At 46.6% G+C, this 18976-nt stretch overlaps 1 protein-coding gene across 1 annotated transcript in view; it reads right to left on the bottom strand.

The window, feature by feature from the left end:
• The window catches only part of KITLG (KIT ligand), a 161913-nt gene that overhangs the window by 50144 nt on the left and 92793 nt on the right, over positions 1-18976 (bottom strand). The window contains exon 3 of the mRNA XM_033952639.1: positions 17792-17854. Within this exon, the coding sequence (XP_033808530.1) occupies positions 17792-17854 (63 nt within the window). The remainder of the gene's footprint in view (positions 1-17791; positions 17855-18976) is intronic.

Genomic DNA, 18976 nt, shown 5'->3' with positions numbered 1-18976 from the left:
CAAGTCACTTAGGGCTAGATTCACTAACCTGGAGATCTGTGTCCAATTGGAGGCAGGCCGACCGATTCACCAACTATCTTCATGCAAATGGTGGTGATTGGAGGCATGCCCCCCATCTGAGGACACGGATCACTAGGTAGCGATCCCCACGCATGCGCAGAACATCTTCTTTGCCTGAGCCTGCGATGGGGTGGGGGTGCCCGCGAGCAGATCAGGGAGGATAATGGAAGTCCATGCTACCCCAACTCTCCTGCTCTCTGCCGCCTTCCCTGCAGTGTGAGCCCATCGGCTTAAAGTGGCGCTGGAACATGCCGTAGTGCAACCCTGCTTTAAACCCGTGGACTTGCACTGCAGGGAAGGTGGCAGAGATCCAGAGTCGGGGCAGCAGAGAACAGTCTGGGCGGCAGAGAGCAGGGGGAAGTTTGGATTCGGGGCAGAGAGCAGGGCGGCGAGAGGAGAATAGGGGCGGCAGGGCTGAAAGGGGATGTCGTTTGCGACGGGTCCCCACCAGTCGCTTCTTCTTGGCTTGGCCAGCCCAGTCGGTGTTGCTGACAAAGTTTAGTGAATTGCGTCCTTCCTGCTTTGCATGCCGTTTCCTCTCTTTGCATGCACGGATTGGATCGGTACACAGGTTAGTGAATCGGGTTGGAGGGAAATCGGGTCACAAAGGGCTCGCAAACCGATCAGTATACGATCGGTTTGCTTAGTGAATCTAGCCTTTAATCCCCCCCCCCCCCATTACTCCAGGTACATTAGACTGATTTTGAGCCTGCTGGGACCAGACAGGGAAAAATGCTTGTGTACCTGAATAAAATTCATGTAAACCGTTCTGACCTCCCCTGGGAGAATGGTATAGAAAATCGAATGAATGAATAAATAAATAAAAATACCACCCTGTATCCTATCCACTAACTCATACCTATAGTTTTTCTTATACACCCTACATACCTTCTGGCTGTTATGTAACCCAGTCACTATCCAAACCCTTCGATTCCTACCATTAATCAGTTTAATGGGTAGAAATGCAAGCCATCATAAAAGGAACAATGTCTTTAATTACCTTCTAAACATTAGATCGTTAAGGTTGGAAGGCTATTCCACAAGGGTGTAACATGCTGCCGAGAATGCCCTGGTCTTTAAACTTTCTTTAAAGCCTGTCTTACTGAAATCTGCAAATAAGCACACCCACTCCAGGGCTCTTTCAAGAACATGCCATTCTAATTTGTTCTGCAGACAGGATGATTGATTATCCCACGTACTAACACACGGAAAAAAAAAATCAAAGTGGAAGCCAGCGAAAACTGCACCGAACAGCTCTCGTTGGGTTCTCACCCCTGTATCCTACAAAAGACACCCAAACTAATTAGTTCATGGGCTCCAACAATTTAATTTAACGAGCACTTAATCGGCATCAGTAACGATCTGGGCGCTGATCTGGCTAAGCGCTATTTTGTTGCGAATCGGTGCCTAAATTGGTTTGCCACTCAACTCCAAAAGGGGAAGGACCATGGGAGGCGCATGACTGGGTCAGAGGCATTCACGAAAGATGCGCACAGTGTTACAGGATAGCAAGGACGTGTGAGCAATTCACACGCTAGGATTTATACCAGGCTTCAGATGGGGGTAAGTCCTTGCATTCAAAGTTGAGTGCCAAATTTAATGCTCTGCGCTCAGTGGCATAGTAAGGGAGAGTGGAGAGGGGGAGGGGAAGCCCCAGGCACCGGCACCTATTTGTCCCCTCCCCCACGTCATGCTCACGTCTTCCCTTCCCCGCCTCCCCTGAACCTCACTAACAGAGAAAATCAAAGCAGATTTAAAACGGTAATGGTCCAGGTCAAACTCCCAAAAGCTTTCTCAAATAGAAAAACTTTCAAAAGTGTGTTGTTGTTTTTTTTTTTGATAATTTTTATTAGAAAGGGTACAACCGGATAACAGGAACAACAAGAATATCCAAAGCGCAGATACAATAAGGCATCATATACACAAGAAAATACACTCTCCACAAGTAGACGCATAAATGGGCGATTTATCTAGTTGACCTTTTTGACTGTCAAACGTACTATATTGCTTCACTGGACGCATGACGGGGACTTGCCCCAAGACAGCTGGCCGGGTCAGATGTCTGAACTGGCCCGCTTTGAGCTCTGCTATTATAAACAATCTTTCAATCCTGAGGTGTTGGCCTATCTGGCGCTATGGAAGGTGTTTCTGCAGCTCCCTATGGTCGCACGATATCAGGGGGTAAGGAGGGAGGGGACTCTGACTGGGGTGCGTGTTTGTAGTGTGTCTATTTGTATAAATGGTTGGTTCTGTGTGAGGTGTATGGCATCTCTCCTCTTGGGGAGCTGTTTTGGTTAGGTTATTTGTACTTTTCATAACACTGAAAATGTAAGGGGTCGGGCTGGTTGACCTGGGATGACCTTTTTTGTCTAGCCTCTAGCAACAGAACACTTTTTTTTTTTCCTAATTTCCACAGGTAGAGCATTCCATAATATCACCCTTCCAACGTAAAAAATGGAGGAATGATAAGTAACTAACCCCCTCTTATGAACGCATAGCGCAGGTTTGAGCTCTAGCAGCGACAGTAACTGCTCCTTACCCGCCGCTACACTTTTGTAAAAGAGAGGGTAACTTAATAACTTAAAAAAAAAAAAAAAAAAAAAAAGGCACAACCAGCAGTAATTTATCAGCAGAGCACAGACTGCGATTGGGAGGGTAAATTTTCAAATTCTGGCTAAACTAATCGGATCTTCATTACGGTACGTCCCGTCTCTCATCCATAAAAAGCGTTGCATCTTCTCTACTACCAAACCCTTGCCAAACATTAGTGGTCTTTCTTTACTTCCTGGGTTTTTCCTTAGCCAGTATTTGCACCTGCAAATCCTAAATAATTTTTCTAAAATAAGCCCCTAAATTTGTTTTGCTCACAGAAGCCAGTTTCAATTATGCCTCTCATTTTGCTTGCATTTTCAGATCTGTAGGTTTATCTGATCCCTGCAACCACCGCGAAGAACATACGTCTCCAGCATGTACAAAACGCAGCAATTAGACTTCTAAAAAACCTCCATGCCCCTGACCCTGCCTTCCAGGCTTTATCATTAAAATCTTGCACTGTACATATGGCAAATTGCAACCCATTAACTGTATATTATGTATGTTAACCTGTAATCTGTTCTGAGCGTGCTGGGGAGAATGACAAAACGAATGACATAAATAAATTATAGTTCATCAGTGTATACATGGGAACATAATAAGATGCTGGTTTTTTCTTAAAAACACTTACAAGATGGTAATATATTTGTTTATTCATTCATTCCCTTTATTTGATACTAGTATTTTAGCCCGTTACATTAACGGGTGCTAGAATATATGTCTGTCTGTCTTTATTTCTGTCTCTCTCTCTCTGTCCCGCTGGCTGTCTTTCTTTCTGTCTGTCTCTCTCCCTGGCCCCCTTTGTCTGTCTTTCTGTGTCTCTCCCTGTCCCTGTGTCTTTCTTCTTTTCTTTCTGTCTCCCTTCCTCCTGCTGGTACTAGAATATATGTCTGTTTCTCTCCCTACCCCTGTCTTTTTCTTTCTGTCTCTCTTCCTCCCACTGCCTTTCTTTCTGTCTCTCTCCCTCCCTGACCCCCTTTGTCTGCCTGTCTTTGTGTCTCTCTCCCTGCCCCTGTGTCTTTCTTCCTATCTCCTTCCCTACTTCCCTGTGCAGCAGCCGCAGCATTCCCTCTCCCTCCATTTCCCTGTGCATCAGCATTTTTTCCCTCAGTCTAGCTTCTCCTGCCCATCCTACACTCACTACTTTTACTAACTGGCTATGCACTAAAACTCCCCATAGGCAGGCTCTTAAGTAAACGTCCCAGAACATTTCTGAGACAGGCATCAAAGGGGAGAATACTCACAGAGGCAGGCTCCTGAGTGAGGGAGCATGGACTCACTGAGACAGGCTTTCAGGATTGCCTCTGCTCCCTCAGTCTGCAGTTTCCTTCCTGCCTGGGCTTGCCAGCTTCTCAATGAGGCTACGGTATAGGTGCTCTTTTCCTTACAGCTGTATCTCCCGGCTCGTCCCCTTCTCTCTTCCAGCCAGCTGCTCCCCTCCTGTCCACCGGCAAGACCGTGAGAGGAGCCTGCATGGACCGAACAGCCCGAGCCCTGACCAGTTTAACTTTCCGGCGGCTCCTCTCACGATCGCCACCTTCTCCGACGCAGGAGCCCGAGCCCCGACCAGAGCAGGGAGACTGTTGCGATGTAATAACCGCGAATGCGCACTCTTGCTGGCACATCCCGACAGATCAGGGATCAGGGAACACACAGCGAGAGTGCGCATGCGCGCGTAGCGTTTTATTATTATAGATACTGCTGCATCTGAAAATCACAACATTGTACACAAACCATGAATATCAATAAATTAAAGTTCTTAGAATTTTAAGCCTGGGCAAACACTTCTGCCGTTTTAACGACCAAACTGGTTTTAGCACAGGTAGCATTTTCTAGGCAATATCTGGCAACTAAAATGCAATGCATTTGGGGATTAACCTTTTCCTATCGTGTGTCCCGGATGACGGGACATTCCAAAAATGACGTAGACAGTGAATAAACAGTCTGTAAGACTCTGTATGGACTAATAAAGAGCCAGGAACACAAAATATTTGAATTTACAGACTTATGACTTATTTACATTATGTTTACAATAGCCGTAAATGATAACGGTGAATAATACAAAACTTTGCTAAAATAATTACGATTAGAACCAGCGTAACGTAAAATTTATTACGATAGGAAAAGGTTAATAATCGGAAGGAATCGTATGTGCTTGGAGGTGAGAGGCTGATATGCACGGATGGGGAGAGGGACCTTGGGGTGATAGTGTCTGAAGATCTAAAAGCGAAAAAAACAGTGCGACAAGGCAGTGGCTGCTGCCAGAAGGATGCTGGGCTGAATAAAGAGAGGCGTAGCCAGTAGAAGGAAGAAGGTGTTGGTGCCCCTGTACAGGTCATTGGCGAGGCCCCAATTGGAGTATTGTGTTCAGTTTTGGAGACCGTATCTGGCAAAGGACATAAGAAAACTTGAAGCGGTCCAGAGGAGGGCGATGAAAATGATAGGAGGTTTGCGCCAAAAGACATATGAGGAAAGACTGGAAGCCCTGAATATGTATACTCTAGAGCAGGGCTGCCCAAGTCCGGTCCTCGAGATCTACTGGCAGGCCAGGTTTTCAGGATATCCACAATGACTATGCATGAGAGAGATTTGCCTGCACTGCCTTCTTGGTATGCAAATCTCTCTCTCATGCATATTCATTGAGGATATCCTGAAAACCTGGCCTGCCAGTAGATCTCGAGGACCGGACTTGGGCAGCCCTGCCCTAGAGGAAAGGAGAGACAGGGGAGATACGATTCAGACGTTCATGTACTTGAAAGGTATTAGCGTAGAACAAAATATTTTCCAGAGAAAAGAAAATGGTAAAACCAGAGGGTATAATTTGAGGTTGACGGGTGGAAGACTCAAGAGAAATGTCTGCGGTGTTCTTTGCTCACATGTTTAAAGACAACAGACTGTTTTCAGTCCAATTCTTTATATGCAAGATTGCAAACCATTGGACCCCTGAGGAAGGCGTGTTCGCCGAAACACGGACCATGTAGGGTCCAGTTGGATTTTTATCACAGTATTTTTTTATCATTGTACTTTTTTAATTGAATTTTCATGATTTTATATGTCAGTGTTTAATAAATTATCTCCAGAACATCTGTATCCACAATTTTTGTTTTCATCGGAGGAAATTCTTCTATACAGAGAGGGCAGTGGATGCCTGGAATGCGCACTGATAATTGGCAATTAACATCAATTAACGCTAATTGGCACTCATTAGGAACAGCACACACAAACTTGGAAGGCGCATTCTATAAAAAGTAGTGCGTGTCACTTATAGTGCATAAATTTTAAAAGAAGGCATGGTCAGAGGAGGTGCATGGGAGGATCACGGGTGCTCCTAAGACTTAGGTGCCCCGTTATAGAATACACTTGATCCAGGCGCAGGCATTCAGGCCTGGTTTCCTTGGCTTAAATGAGTGCACCTAAATGTTATGCTGAATACAGCTGCTAAGTGCGATTCTATATACAGAATTGCGCTAAGTGCCGTACTGATTGGGAGGAGTAATTTGTATAATATTTAGCAATCCTAATCATTTGAAGTGTCGACACCTATGACTCTGGAACAGAAAGGGAGTCATTCCAGAAGAAGACTACTAAAATGGTCAGTGGTCTTCATCATAAAGCACACAGGGGACAGGGTTAAAGATCTTAAAATGTATAGTTTAGAGGAAAGGTGGGAGAGGGGAGATATGATAGAGACTTTTAAATACCTACATGGCATAAATTGAAAGGAAACTCCAGAGAAAGAGGACATAGAATGAGGTTAGGAGGTGACAGGCTCAGGAATAATCTCTTAAGGAGAGGAGGAGATAGTGGATGCTGCGGATGGGCAGACTGGAAGGGCCATTTGGCCTTTATCTGCCATCATGTTATAATGTTTCTATAATCATAAAGTTCTATGACATCACAATGCAGGTGTAAAAAGCCTTAGCCAATAGGGAGAGGAGATGCAAATGTTAAGAGCCTTAGCCAATAGGGAGAAGAGGAGAAAGTGGATGCTGTGGATGGGCTATTTGGCTTTTATCTGCTATCGTGCTTCTATGTTTCTATGAAAGGGAGGAAGACTTAGCCTCTCTCCCCCACATACAACGTTATCATGTTTCACAAGTGAGTGAGAAGCAAACCTGTAGATCTCCAAAGGGAGAGGTTTGTATTAGGTTAAAGAGCGTCGAGCCTCCTAACTAAATCCCAACACACTTGATCCTCATTATCATCTACAAATTCTAAATTGAGGCTGGCCTACATAAGGAGCATGACTGACAACAACTTGAATTTTTCCTTCTGTGAATGGACGCCTCAATGTTGCAGTCCTCTGTGGCTGGAAGACCGATATATCCTCGAAACCAGATTAAGAAACGGACCGAGCATCAGGACACAGGGTTTGCAACATTACAGAAGGTCTGGGAAAAAGACTGCATTGGTTTGCTTTCCTTGAACAGACCTCTTATCTAAGAGCCGTGTGATAGCGAAACAATGCATGCATCGATCTGCAGGGACCTTACAGGCTGCACAGAGTCCAAATACTAACATTGACGAGACTCGGAATGCTTCTTTGGCTTTGTTCTTTATTCTGGATGCTCTTATTTTCTTAGTCATGCAGATAGCCACCTTATAGGCACCTTCTTTAAGCTGCCGTAACAAATCTTTTAAAAAGATAATGAGAGAGACTAAGCCGAGCCGTCACAAGAGGAAATTCCACAGGGAGGATCACATCGCTTCAGGCCTTGACAGCAAACCACAGAACCTCAACACCATTCACCGGTGTGGGAATGCTGCCGCAGGGAAGAAATAAGATCCCTCGATAATCTCTTGACGCGTTGGCAAGCCCCTGGGCCACTCGGACAAAATGCATTTGAAGGTTATTCGCGCTTTGGGAGTATTTTCACACAATATATGTGCAGAAGAGAAGAGGATGCACGTCAACTTGATTGAAATCTTAAGTCAACTACAATAAAGGCAAAGGAGCCCGATTAGGAAAATATAAAAAAGAGAAACAGAGAGATACTGCTCTGCACGTCAGCATCACCCGACATGTCAATGGTTATGCAGGGAGCAATTTACAAAGATGCCAGCAGTTATTGTTACCCTGCCAGAAAAATTCACTTTGGGCTAGATACACTAAAAAGACACCGACTCGATCGCTGTTGGCCGATTCTCCAGCAGCAATCGATGCGCTATCAAGTTTGCATTCAAAATGATTTGCACGCAGACGCAACTGATCAATCGCTCAGTGAGCAACTGGCACATGTGAAAAGCCCTAACGGCAGTGACAGGGGAAACAGATGTGTGTGTTACACATGCATAAGCTGTCCCATTAAGAAAAGAAAAGAAAAGAAAAAAGAGCCACCCCCACCAAGCACCCCCCCAGCCACCCCCCACCCCCCAAAAATGGCAGGAGGGATGCCATAAATCGCTGCACTATCTACCGTATTTTCACGCAGATAACGCGCACCCGTGTATAACGCGCACACGGGTATAGCACGCAGAAACCACAATATTATGTATAAAAACTTTTGTATACCGCGCTCACGGGTATAACGCGCATGCTGCCCGACTGTCCTTTCGCCCGCCCCGACTCTCCTCTGGCCACCCCGACTCTCCTTTCGCCCGCCCCGACTCTCCTCTGGCCACCCCGACTCTCCTTTCGCCCTCCCCGACTCTCCGTGCGCTGTCCCGACTCTCCGTTTACCCGCCCTGCCCTGCCCCCCCCCCCAGCAGCACCACTCGCACCCCCACCCCGAAGGACCGCCGACTCCCCGACAATATCGGGCCAGAAGGGAGCCCAAACCCTCCTGGCCACGGCGACCCCCTACCCCCACCCCGCACTACATTACGGGCAGGAGGGATCCCAGGCCCTCCTGCCCTCGACGCAAACCCCCCTCCCTCCAACGACCGCCCCCCCCCCAAGAACCTCCGACCGCCCCCTCATAAATGCTTTTATTAGAAGCTTATGGCTTGCCCACTAAATATCCTCCCTTCTGGAAGACACAGCAGAGAGTCTAATAAGAGCCCACGAGATACAAAAGTTTATCTACATAGTTCCCACCCCGCCCGATGCCCGATTCACCCCCCCCCAGCAGGACCGCTCGCACCCCCACCCCGAACGACCGCTCGCACGTGCTCCCACCCGCACCCGCGATCGGAGCAAGAGGGAGCCCAAGCCCTCTTGCCCGGCCGACTCCCCGACAATATCGGGCCAGGAGGGAGCCCAAACCCTCCTGGCCACGGCGACCCCCTACCCCCACCCCGCACTACATTACGGGCAGGAGGGATCCCAGGCCCTCCTGCCCTCGACGCAAACCCCCCTCCCTCCAACGACCGCCCCCCCCCAAGAACCTCCGACCGCCCCCCCAGCCGACCCGCGACCCCCCTGGCCGACCCCCATGACACCCCACCCCCCTTCCCCGTACCTTTGGTCGGGTTGGGCCCATGTGCCTCAGGCCACGCCCCCAGGTGGGACCTAAGGCTCCAGGGCCTATTCTGATTGGCCCACGCGCCTTAGGCCCCACCAGTAGGCGGAGCTTTGGGACGGATGGGCCAATCCGGCCTCATTCCGTCGTTGGCTGCCTGCCGGACAGGCGGGTGTGGCTCCCGTCTGTCCGGCCAACTAGCAAAGGTACGGGGAAGGGGGGTGGGGGTGTCGTGGGGGTCGGCCAGGGGGGTTGCGGGTCGGCTGGGGGGGCGGTCGGAGGTTCTTGGGGGGGGCGGTCGTTGGAGGGAGGGAGGGGAGTTTGCGTCGAGGGCAGGAGGGCCTGGGATCCCTCCTGCCCGTAATGTAGTGCGGGGTGGGGGTAGGGGGTCGCCGTGTCCAGGAGGGTTTGGGCTCCCTCCTGGCCCGATATTGTCGGGGAGTCGGCCGGGCAAGAGGGCTTGGGCTCCCTCTTGCTCCGATCGCGGGTGCGGGTGGGAGCGCGTGCGAGCGGTCATTCGGGGTGGGGGTGCGAGCGGTCCTGCTGGGGGGGGTGAATTGGGTGTCGGGCGGGGTGGGAACTATGTAGAAAAACTTTTGTATACCGCGCTCACGCGTATAACGCGCGAGGGGTATGCGCGGTAGGTAAAAACGCGTTTAACGCGCGCGTTATATGCGTGAAAATACGGTACTACTTTGTATTTCAAGCCCTAAAGTCTCCTCCTCACCACCATCTCGTGGCACACCCAGAATCTCAGTGTGCCATGGCACTCAGTTTGCGATACGGCATGGAGCAGATGTGCTCGTAACTAATACTTAGTGTCAATTAAGTGCCCGTTAACTGAGTATTTTTTTTTATTTATTCATTCAATTTTCTATACCGTTCTCCCAGGGGAGCTCAGAACGGTTTACATGAATTTATTCAGATACTCGAGCATTTCTTCCCATCTGTCTTGGCAGGCTCACAATCTAGCAATGGGGGGCAATGGGGGGTGGGGATTACGTGACTTGCCCAGGGTCTCAAGGAGCAGCGTGGGTTTTTTAACCCACAACCTCTAGCTCAATCCAAGTGTTCTTGGTGTACAAATCATACAAATCTAAAACATTAATAACATAATCCAATCCAATTCAGTTCAATCTTTCGGTTTATATACCGGATCATCCTCCATATAAGTCTTAAGTACAACCATGGGTCGATACAAAAAATAGTATCGCTGTCTGATTTCCTGATTTTCTAATTCATTTTTGCAAGTGCCTGGGATCCATGCCCAACTTTCAGCAGCCTTTATAGAATCCAGGAGCTAAAGGGCTACATGCACTAAAGTCGGCGATCGTCGCTAAACCTGTTTTCACAGCTTTAGCTATAACCTCAGTTACCGACCCGATGCACAAAACGGCCCACCAGGTGTTTTTCCCCCCTCGATCGCCCATTTTCCGATCCAGCCATGCAAATTAGCTAAAACCCCATGCAAAATAGCCAAGCGACTGACGCACCAACATTGCTTGGCTATTCCAAATGGGGTTTTAATGATTGCAAAAAAATGATTTGTCTGCCTGTTCTTTGGAGGTTGGCTTTCTTTTTTCAAATGGCATACTGGATGAGTCATTTGGCCTTTATCTACTGCTACTTATCACTTATATAGCGTTGAAAGGCATATGGAGTGCTGTACATTTTGACATTTATAGATGGTCCCTGCTCAGAAGAGCTTACAATCTAACTTGGACAGACAGGCATGACATATAGGGTTGGGGATGCACAACCCAAGGTGAGAGGAGTTAAAGAGTCAAAAGCACTCTCAAATCGGTGGGCTTTTAACTAGACCTTGAACACTGCCAGAGACAGAGCCCACTGTAGGGATGCGCGTATGCTTGTTCCAAGCATACGCGCAAGACAGAAGGGACGGAGTTGGTAGCCGGAGAAAAGGGCACAGAAAGGAGGGACTTACCAGCTGAGTGGGAGGGACTTACCAGCTAGGGTGAGTGGGAGGGATCATAGGGGGAGATAAGTGAAGAGAGATAGCGAGGGGCAGCTGAGTGAGTGCATTTATAGGTAAGAGGAGTTTAAATTGTATAAGGAAACGGATGGGAAGCCAATGAAGTGACTTTAGGAGAGGGGTATCTGCCATCATGTTTCTATGACCAGGGCTTTTTTTGAGGGGGTACTGAATACCGGCACCTTTTCCATCGCTTGATAAAAATGACCTATGGTCCCCAAGTATTAGTAAAAGAGCACAGGTTCTGCTCACACAGTACTGCCTTTTTATGGATTCTGTGGCTGGTTGTCGGCAGGGGGGGGGGGAAAGCTGGCTACTGAAGAAAGGCCTGGTATTTGAGTACTGGCACCAAAAATGCACCATTGATGACATGAAAAATATACAAAATTTCTTTATCAATGACCTGAGCTAGGATATGTTGTTGATATCTCCTATGTAGTTTCAAAAAATAAATGCACTTCCTTATTACCCATGGACTTTGTACAAATTTTCAAAGGGAAAATGCAAGCATACTTCCTTTTAAAACTCTGTGAAAAATGTATCTGCTATCTCTTTGGACACCTTTCAAATTGTAAATAACTCATGTGGATTAAAAAATGGCGCTACAATGTTAGTTTGTGCCAACACCTAGAGAATGACATTGGGACAGATTTTTTTCGCCGTCCCTGCAGGAACTCAATTTCCTCATCCCGTCCCAGTGAGTTTTGTCACTATCCCTGCCCCTGCCCCATTCCTGAAAGCTCTACCTTAACCACACAAGCCACGTACACTTATGATTTAAAGTGTTTGAGGCTTGTGCCAATGAGGACAGAGCTTAGGCATTGGTGGAATGAGGCATTATGACATCACAATCTGAGCTCTAGAACACTGTTCTTCAACCGCCGGTCTGCGGACTGATGCCGGTCCGCAGGAAATTTTTGCTGGTCTGCACAGGGCCGGCAAGATTGGCTCACTTCAATTTCCTGCTGGTCCGCACAGGGCCGGCAAGATCAACAGCTGAAGTCCACGCTGGGCCGGAGAGATCTTGGGGAGCCTCCGACAGTGGCTTTCTCCCCTCTCTGCAGCTCTCCTTTACTTCCCAGCGCAGCGATTCATGAAGGCAGTCTTGGGGCTTTTGCTGAGTCGCGGCTGCCTCTGATGATGCAACTTCCTCTTTCCTCAGAGGCGGCGTGACCCAACAAAGGACCCGAGGCTGCCTTCCTGACTGGTTGTGCTGGGAAGTAAGGAGAGCTGCTGGGAGGGGAGAAAGCCACTACTGGAGTCTGGGAAGCTGCTGGGAGGGGAGGAGGGAAAGGAGTCTGGGAAGCTGTTGGGCAAGGGAAAAAAAAGGGACAGCTGCTACTGGACCTGGAGGGAAGCTGCTGGGTAAGGGAAAAAAGGGACAGCTGCTACTGGAGAGGGAGAAGGAGAGATGCTGCTGGGAGGGGAAGAAGGGAAAAGAGTTATTGCTGGACAGGAGGAGGAGGGAAGGGAGAATGAAAAAAGGAAGGAAACAGCTGGCAGGGAGATTAGAGGAGGGGAAGGGGAGAGACAGGCATGAGAAAGTAGAGTGATGATAGGAAGGGGTCAGCAGAAAAATAAGCAGAGAGGGACAATGATGGTAGATCTGGGGTAGGAGAGATAAAAATGAAGAGATCAATGAAGCTGGAATGAATAATGTAAAAAGGAGAGAGGGGGCGCAGGCTGGATGGAAAGGGGAGAGGGGCATAGAAAGAAGACAGATACCATATGGAAGGGGGAGAGCACAGACAGTGGATGGAAGGGGCAGATGCTGGATTGAAGAGACAGAGAGGGCAGACGCTGGAAGGAAGAGAGTGAAAAGAAGATGAAAACAGAAACCAGAGACGACAAAAGGTAGAAAAAAAAAATTATTTTTATTTTGTGATTAGAATATATCTGATTTGAAATATATATCCTGCTAGAGCTGGTGTTAGACATAACTGGGGACTGCAAAGCCCAGGTAGTGCTTCTTTAGCTTCCAGCTGGCTTAGGGCACTCTCTGACCAGGGGGCAGTTGCCCTAGTTGCACTCCCCTAAACTATTCCTGTCATGTGTGACTGCAGTATTCTGTTAGCATGATATTTCTGTGTAGCATTCTGTAATAATTTGGCTTGTTCAGTTTTCTTGAAAGTAGAGGGGATATATGTGAACGGACGGGAAGACAGGGGTTTTGTTGATCATTGCTCTGTATTATTTGTATTTATAAAATGACAATTGTACAGAATATTGTTTCTTTTTATACTTTAATAAAATACATTCAATATAAAATCATAACTGAGGCCTGTGTGGATGGGATCAGATGATTTGTGGGGACCGAGCTCGTGGAGATGGGGCAGAAACGGGGTTTTAAAATTTTAGTCCTAATAGTTTGCCGGTCCACAAAATAATTATTTTATTTCTGCTGGTCCACGGGTGTAAAAAGGTTGAAAAACACTGCTCTAGAATGTTGCTACTTAGGATTTTAAAGTGTTTGCGGCTTGTGCAGATGAGGACGGAGCTTAGGCATTGGTTGAATGAGGCATTAGGACATCACAATCTGAGCTCTAGAATGTTGCTACTTATGGTTTTAAAGTGTTTGAGGCTTGTGCAGATGAGGACAGAGCTTGCAGGATTGGGGCAGGGACAGGAAAAGAACTCGCCGGGATGGGACGGGAAAATGAGTTCCCATGGGGACGGGGGGAAATTTGTCCCCATGTCACTCTTTACTAACACCATTAATGCATGCTATTTTACTGCAGCTCCCATTTTAAGCAATGGGGCTTATTTATTAATAATACCGTGTTTCCCAAAAATAAGACAGTGTCATATTAATTTTGGGTCCAGAAAAATGCATTAGAGCTTATTTTCGGGGGATATCTTTTTTTTTTCTTTTTCATGTACAACAATCATCTCTCCCTTCCTCTCCTCCACCCTAAATTATTCCTCTTTCCTTTCTCCCCGCTATCCCCCTTTGTGCAGCATCTTTCCTCCCCTCTCACCCATCCCCTTGTGCAGCATCTTTTTATCCTTCCCTCCCATCCCCATGTGCAGCAGAACCACGCCAACCCTCCCACCATGACTGAGGCCTTCAAAAACAGCAGCGGCGGCAGCACTCTGAACAGGCCTTCCCTCTGCAGCATCTTTCTATCCCTCCCATCCCCCTGTGTAGCAGAACCCCACTTACCTTCCCAATGTAATGTGGCAGAGGGAAAGCCCCAGTGAAGAAAACCACAAAGCAGCCTGTTCAGAGTGCTGCCGCCGCTGCTTTTTGGAGGCCTCAGAGCGGAGGTATGTCAGGTCTCACCGGGGGGGGAGGGGGGGAGGGGAGGAGGGGGAGGGAAGTTGCTGAATTGACGAGTCTGATTTTTTTCCGGCAAATCTGGCAGCACTAGTGTCAGGGATGGAGTCGGAGAGTGTCAGGGACATTCGGGAGGGAGGGAGTTTTGGGGGTCGATCTTAACTAGGGCTTATTTTTGGAGTAGGGCTTATATTAGGAGCATCTTTAAAAATCATGCTAGGGCTTATTTTCGGGATAGAAACATAGAAACATGATGGCAGATAAAGGCCAAATGCTGCCCATCTGCAGTAACCATTATCTCTTTCTCTGAGAGATCCCACGTGCCTATCCCAGGCCCTCCTTGAATTCAGACACAGTCTCTGTCTCCACCATCTCTTCTGGGAGACTGTTCCATGCATCCACCACCCTTTCCGTAAAAAAGTATTTTCTCTGATTATTCCTCTTAACTTTATCCTATGCCCTCTCATTGCAGAGTTTCCTTTCAAATGAAAGAGACTCGACTCATGCACATTTATATTATGTAGACATTTAAACATCTCTATCATATCTCCCTTCTCCTGCCTTTCCTCCAAAGTATACAGATTGAGATCTTTAAGTCTGTCCCCATTTGCCTTATGACGAAGACCATACAACATTTTAGTAGCCTTCCTTGGGATCAACGCCATCCTTTTTATATATTTTTGAAGGTGCGGCCTCCAGAATTGTACAAAATATTTTAAATGAGGTCTCACCAGAGTCTTATACTCCTAACTGATATCACTCAGTGTCGCCTTTCCCCCTTGCAATCTGTGCAAAACACTGCTGCGTGACTCATCTTCTACCAACCTCGCTAGGCTCATGTCACCCCTCTCCTTAAGTCACTTCTCTGGCTCCCTATCTGCCATTGCATACAGTTCAAGATCTTATTGCTGACCTACAAGTGTGTTCATTCTGCTGCCCCTCAATTTCTCTCCTCACTTCTCTCTCCTTATACACCTCCCAGATAACTCTGTTCCTCAGATAAGTCACTCTTAATGTTACCCTTCTCCTCCACTGCCAATTCCAGACTTCGTTCCTTTCATCTAGCTGCTCCCTATTCCTGGAATAATTACCCGAGTTTGTCCGTCAAGCCCCTTCCCTTGTTTAAAAGCCGACTGAAAACCCACCTTTTTGATATAGCTATCAATCCTTAACCCTACTCCTCTGCCCTCCAACCCAGACAGCTGATTAAATGTTCCCCTTAACTGTATCCATGACATCTTGTTTGTCTGTCTTGCCTGTTTAGATTGTAAGCTCTTTCGAGCAAGGACTTGTTTTCTTACTCTTTGCGACTCTGTACAGTGCTGCGTGCGTCTGGTAGTGCTATAGACATAATTAATAGTAGTAGTAGTAGAAGAATTCATTGCCAGAGAATGTGGTGAAATCAGTTAGCTTAGCAGGGTTTAAAAAAAAAAAAAAAAAAAAAAAAGGACTTGTTATACAAGTCCCAATCCCTATCCCTTAACCAGGAATCTAGTAAGACTCTCATAATTTAGAGACTATCAGTTTTAAAAGATGTTCCATTAGATGTCTGTATTACATCTGAAAGAGATTCAGAATGCTGACCAAATGTGACCATCTCTGGGAAAACGGTGACTAAAGTCTCTTGCAACAAAAAAAACGAGGTTAATGAATTCTGTTAGAGCAAATAATTTGTATGCAACAGTCCAACCCCCCTTATTTTAGGTGGGGAAAAAAAAAAGTTACAGAAGTTCAAACACGTGACTTTTGCAGACTGTGGACCCATGATCTGAAAAACTGGCCATCTCAATATTTTAGATCAGAGACTTTAGTCACCTTTTCCCCCAGAGACGGTCTCGTATCCTGAAAATTTGACTCACTTATGGCTCTCAAGAACTGGATGTGTGAATCCCCGCTTTAAACCACTACGCTCTTGCAGAATGAGACAATGCATTCATTCACGTTGTTGGGGGTTTAAAAACACATGCAGAAGCATAATTAGTTTGCACGACGCCCTTCTGACTGGCCAAGAAAGACTTTATTGCAAGAGGGGCCGTCTGCTCCTTCCGAGCAACAAAGGCAATGCAAGCATAATGAAAAGAGGCTGCTAGATCATTCTCGGAATATAGCCAGATAATACAAGAAATTAAAAAAAAAAAAAAAAAAACCTTGGAAGCCTGTGCAAGCCTATAACTCATTATTTCCCATCCAGGCCAACTGCTCATTTAGGTAGGGCCTCTGTTCTATCAGGCAGATACCCATTGGGATGGTAACACAGAGGTCGTAGGATGTTAACATCAGCAGATGGAAGGGTTCTGGAAAACAATGGACTGCAAACACAAAAGAGTCAAGTCCAAATAACAACATGTGATTTCAATTTTCTTCAAGGTATGATTTTCTGGTAGTTTTCAAACGAAACAAAACTGGAGGCTCCTTTTACGAAGGTGCGTTAGGGCCTTAACGCGTGGAATAGCGCGCACTAAAATGCCGCGCGTGCTAGCCGCTACCGCCTCCTCTTGAGCAAACGGTAGTTTTTCAGCTAATCCGGTGCGTGTGCTAAAAACACTAGCGCACCTTCGTAAAAGGAGCCCTAGGTGTCATACTCATAGTAGCATAGTAAGGAGAGTATGGGGGGCTGGTCCATCCTGGGCGCAGTCTTTCTAAGGGCACGGCACCCCCCTCCTCTCTGCCCCCCCCGCTCCTCTCCTTGTCACGTGCGTGCACCCCTTGTCTTCCCCCCGTACCTTTTTTATTTTTTTTACTTCTCCGGTGCTAGGTTGCTGCCCGCATTGGCGCACTCTCCAACGTCACTTCTGGGACCCGCTCCTAGGAAGTGACATCAAAGGGCGAGCCCACACCAGCGTGGGCATGCTGCTCACACCAGAGAAGTTAAAAAGGTACGGGCAAAGGGACGGAAGTCTGCACACGGCCGGGGAGGGGCACCATTCGCCCTTACTACGCCACTGCATGCTCATTTCCTAAAGCGAGAAGAATCATCAAGTTCATGTCTTTCGAGCCCCTCCTCCCCAAAACCTCACAAGCTATCACCCTTCAAGTAGTTAAGACAGAATTAAAGGCAAATAGTGATATTAAGTTTGCTTGTCTAGGCCGGTGTTTCTCAACTCGGTCCTGGAGTCGGATTTTCAGGATATCCACATTGAATTTGCATAAACTTGATTTGCATACACAGCCTCCATTATATGCAAATTTCTTTCACGCACATTCATTGTGGTTATCCTGAAAACCTGACTGGCAAGGGGGTTCTCCAGGATCGAGTTGAGAAACACTGGTCTAGGCAATACAAAGACTGTGCAACCCATCGATGCAGAACTAAAATGTTAGCGCCAGTTTTCTCTGAAGCAAAATCATTAACTAAATCTTATCTGACTCACCAGGTAAGGTCATGTCTAACTATTCAGCTATAATAATCACCATCCACTATTCTGCTATTAAACTATAACCTTTTTATAGATTAGATATTGTACATACCAGAGTTGGCATTTCTTGGGCATATTTTAGTTTTATAAGGTAGTCATTTGGGATATTTCCAACCTGGAATAGATAATAGTAGAAAGCATAAGGTGGATGTTCTGCAAGAAAGTGATTTATTTTGACAACACAAGGTTAACAGCATAAAAGAGTCAACGACATAATTTGGCACATCAACGGAAAAGGAATTATAGCTTTGGATGTAGCCAGCTGCTCTATATTTTCTGAGGATAATAATTCTCATTAGCTGCTCATGCAAGTTTGAGGTGTTTTCAACGTCAAAGAACAGCATCCATGAGAACGTTCCGAGGTTGAACATAGCACACCACAGTCACTCAGTAACTGAGCTATGTAATAATAGCATTACCACACTCTCCTGGAGAAGAGAAAATGCATTATGTAAATGTCTGGTAAGCGTCACTCTACATGAATAGGTTGCATAAGTTACTAACATTAAACTCCCTTCACTTAATGGCTGATGCATTTGAAGCTTGCTCTAATTTCACTCACATAAATATTTAAGTATTTTCTACTTCCCTTGGACAGTCAGTTGAAAGGTAGAACATTTTTTGTTATTCAGCTAAGAAAGTCCTATCAATTTGTGATTCTCAACCTAGTTCTCAAGGATTCCATTACCCCAGGGGCGGATAATCTTAGTCATCAAGGGCTGCAAACCCAGTTGGGTTTTCAGGACTTCCCTAATGAATATACTCGAGATCCTCGATTGTGTCTCGCCACACCTGTGTAGGAAGAACTGACATTTCAGCCCTTCCTGTAGTGGATTTCTTCAGGGCTGAAACATTGGTTCTACCTACCCATATGCAGCGAGACCCTGAAAAACTGCAACAATCATGACGCTAACTTTGGAAATCTAAGAGAGCATGCTTGAGATTCATTTGCATGCATTGCCTCCAATTTATGGATCTCATGCATAATCATTGAGGAAATTCTGAAAACCCAACCGGGTTGCAGCCCTCAAGGATTGAGGTTGCCCACCCCTGCCTTAGCCAGTGGGATTTCATGATATCCACAATCACATTGGAAGGAAATTCTATAAAACTTGGTACCTACCCTTAATATGCCACTTATATGCATCAGAGGTGCCAAAAATGACAATTATGTACACAGAAACTTGATGGCAGATAAAGGCCAAATGGCCCATCCAGAGTAACCATTATCTCTTTC

This window comes from Geotrypetes seraphini, chromosome 7, assembly GCF_902459505.1.
Source record: "Geotrypetes seraphini chromosome 7, aGeoSer1.1, whole genome shotgun sequence".
In the NCBI taxonomy this organism is placed as follows: domain Eukaryota; kingdom Metazoa; phylum Chordata; class Amphibia; order Gymnophiona; family Dermophiidae; genus Geotrypetes; species Geotrypetes seraphini.
The sequence above is the reverse complement of the archived record's forward strand: the minus strand, read 5'-3'. Positions and strand labels throughout refer to the sequence as shown.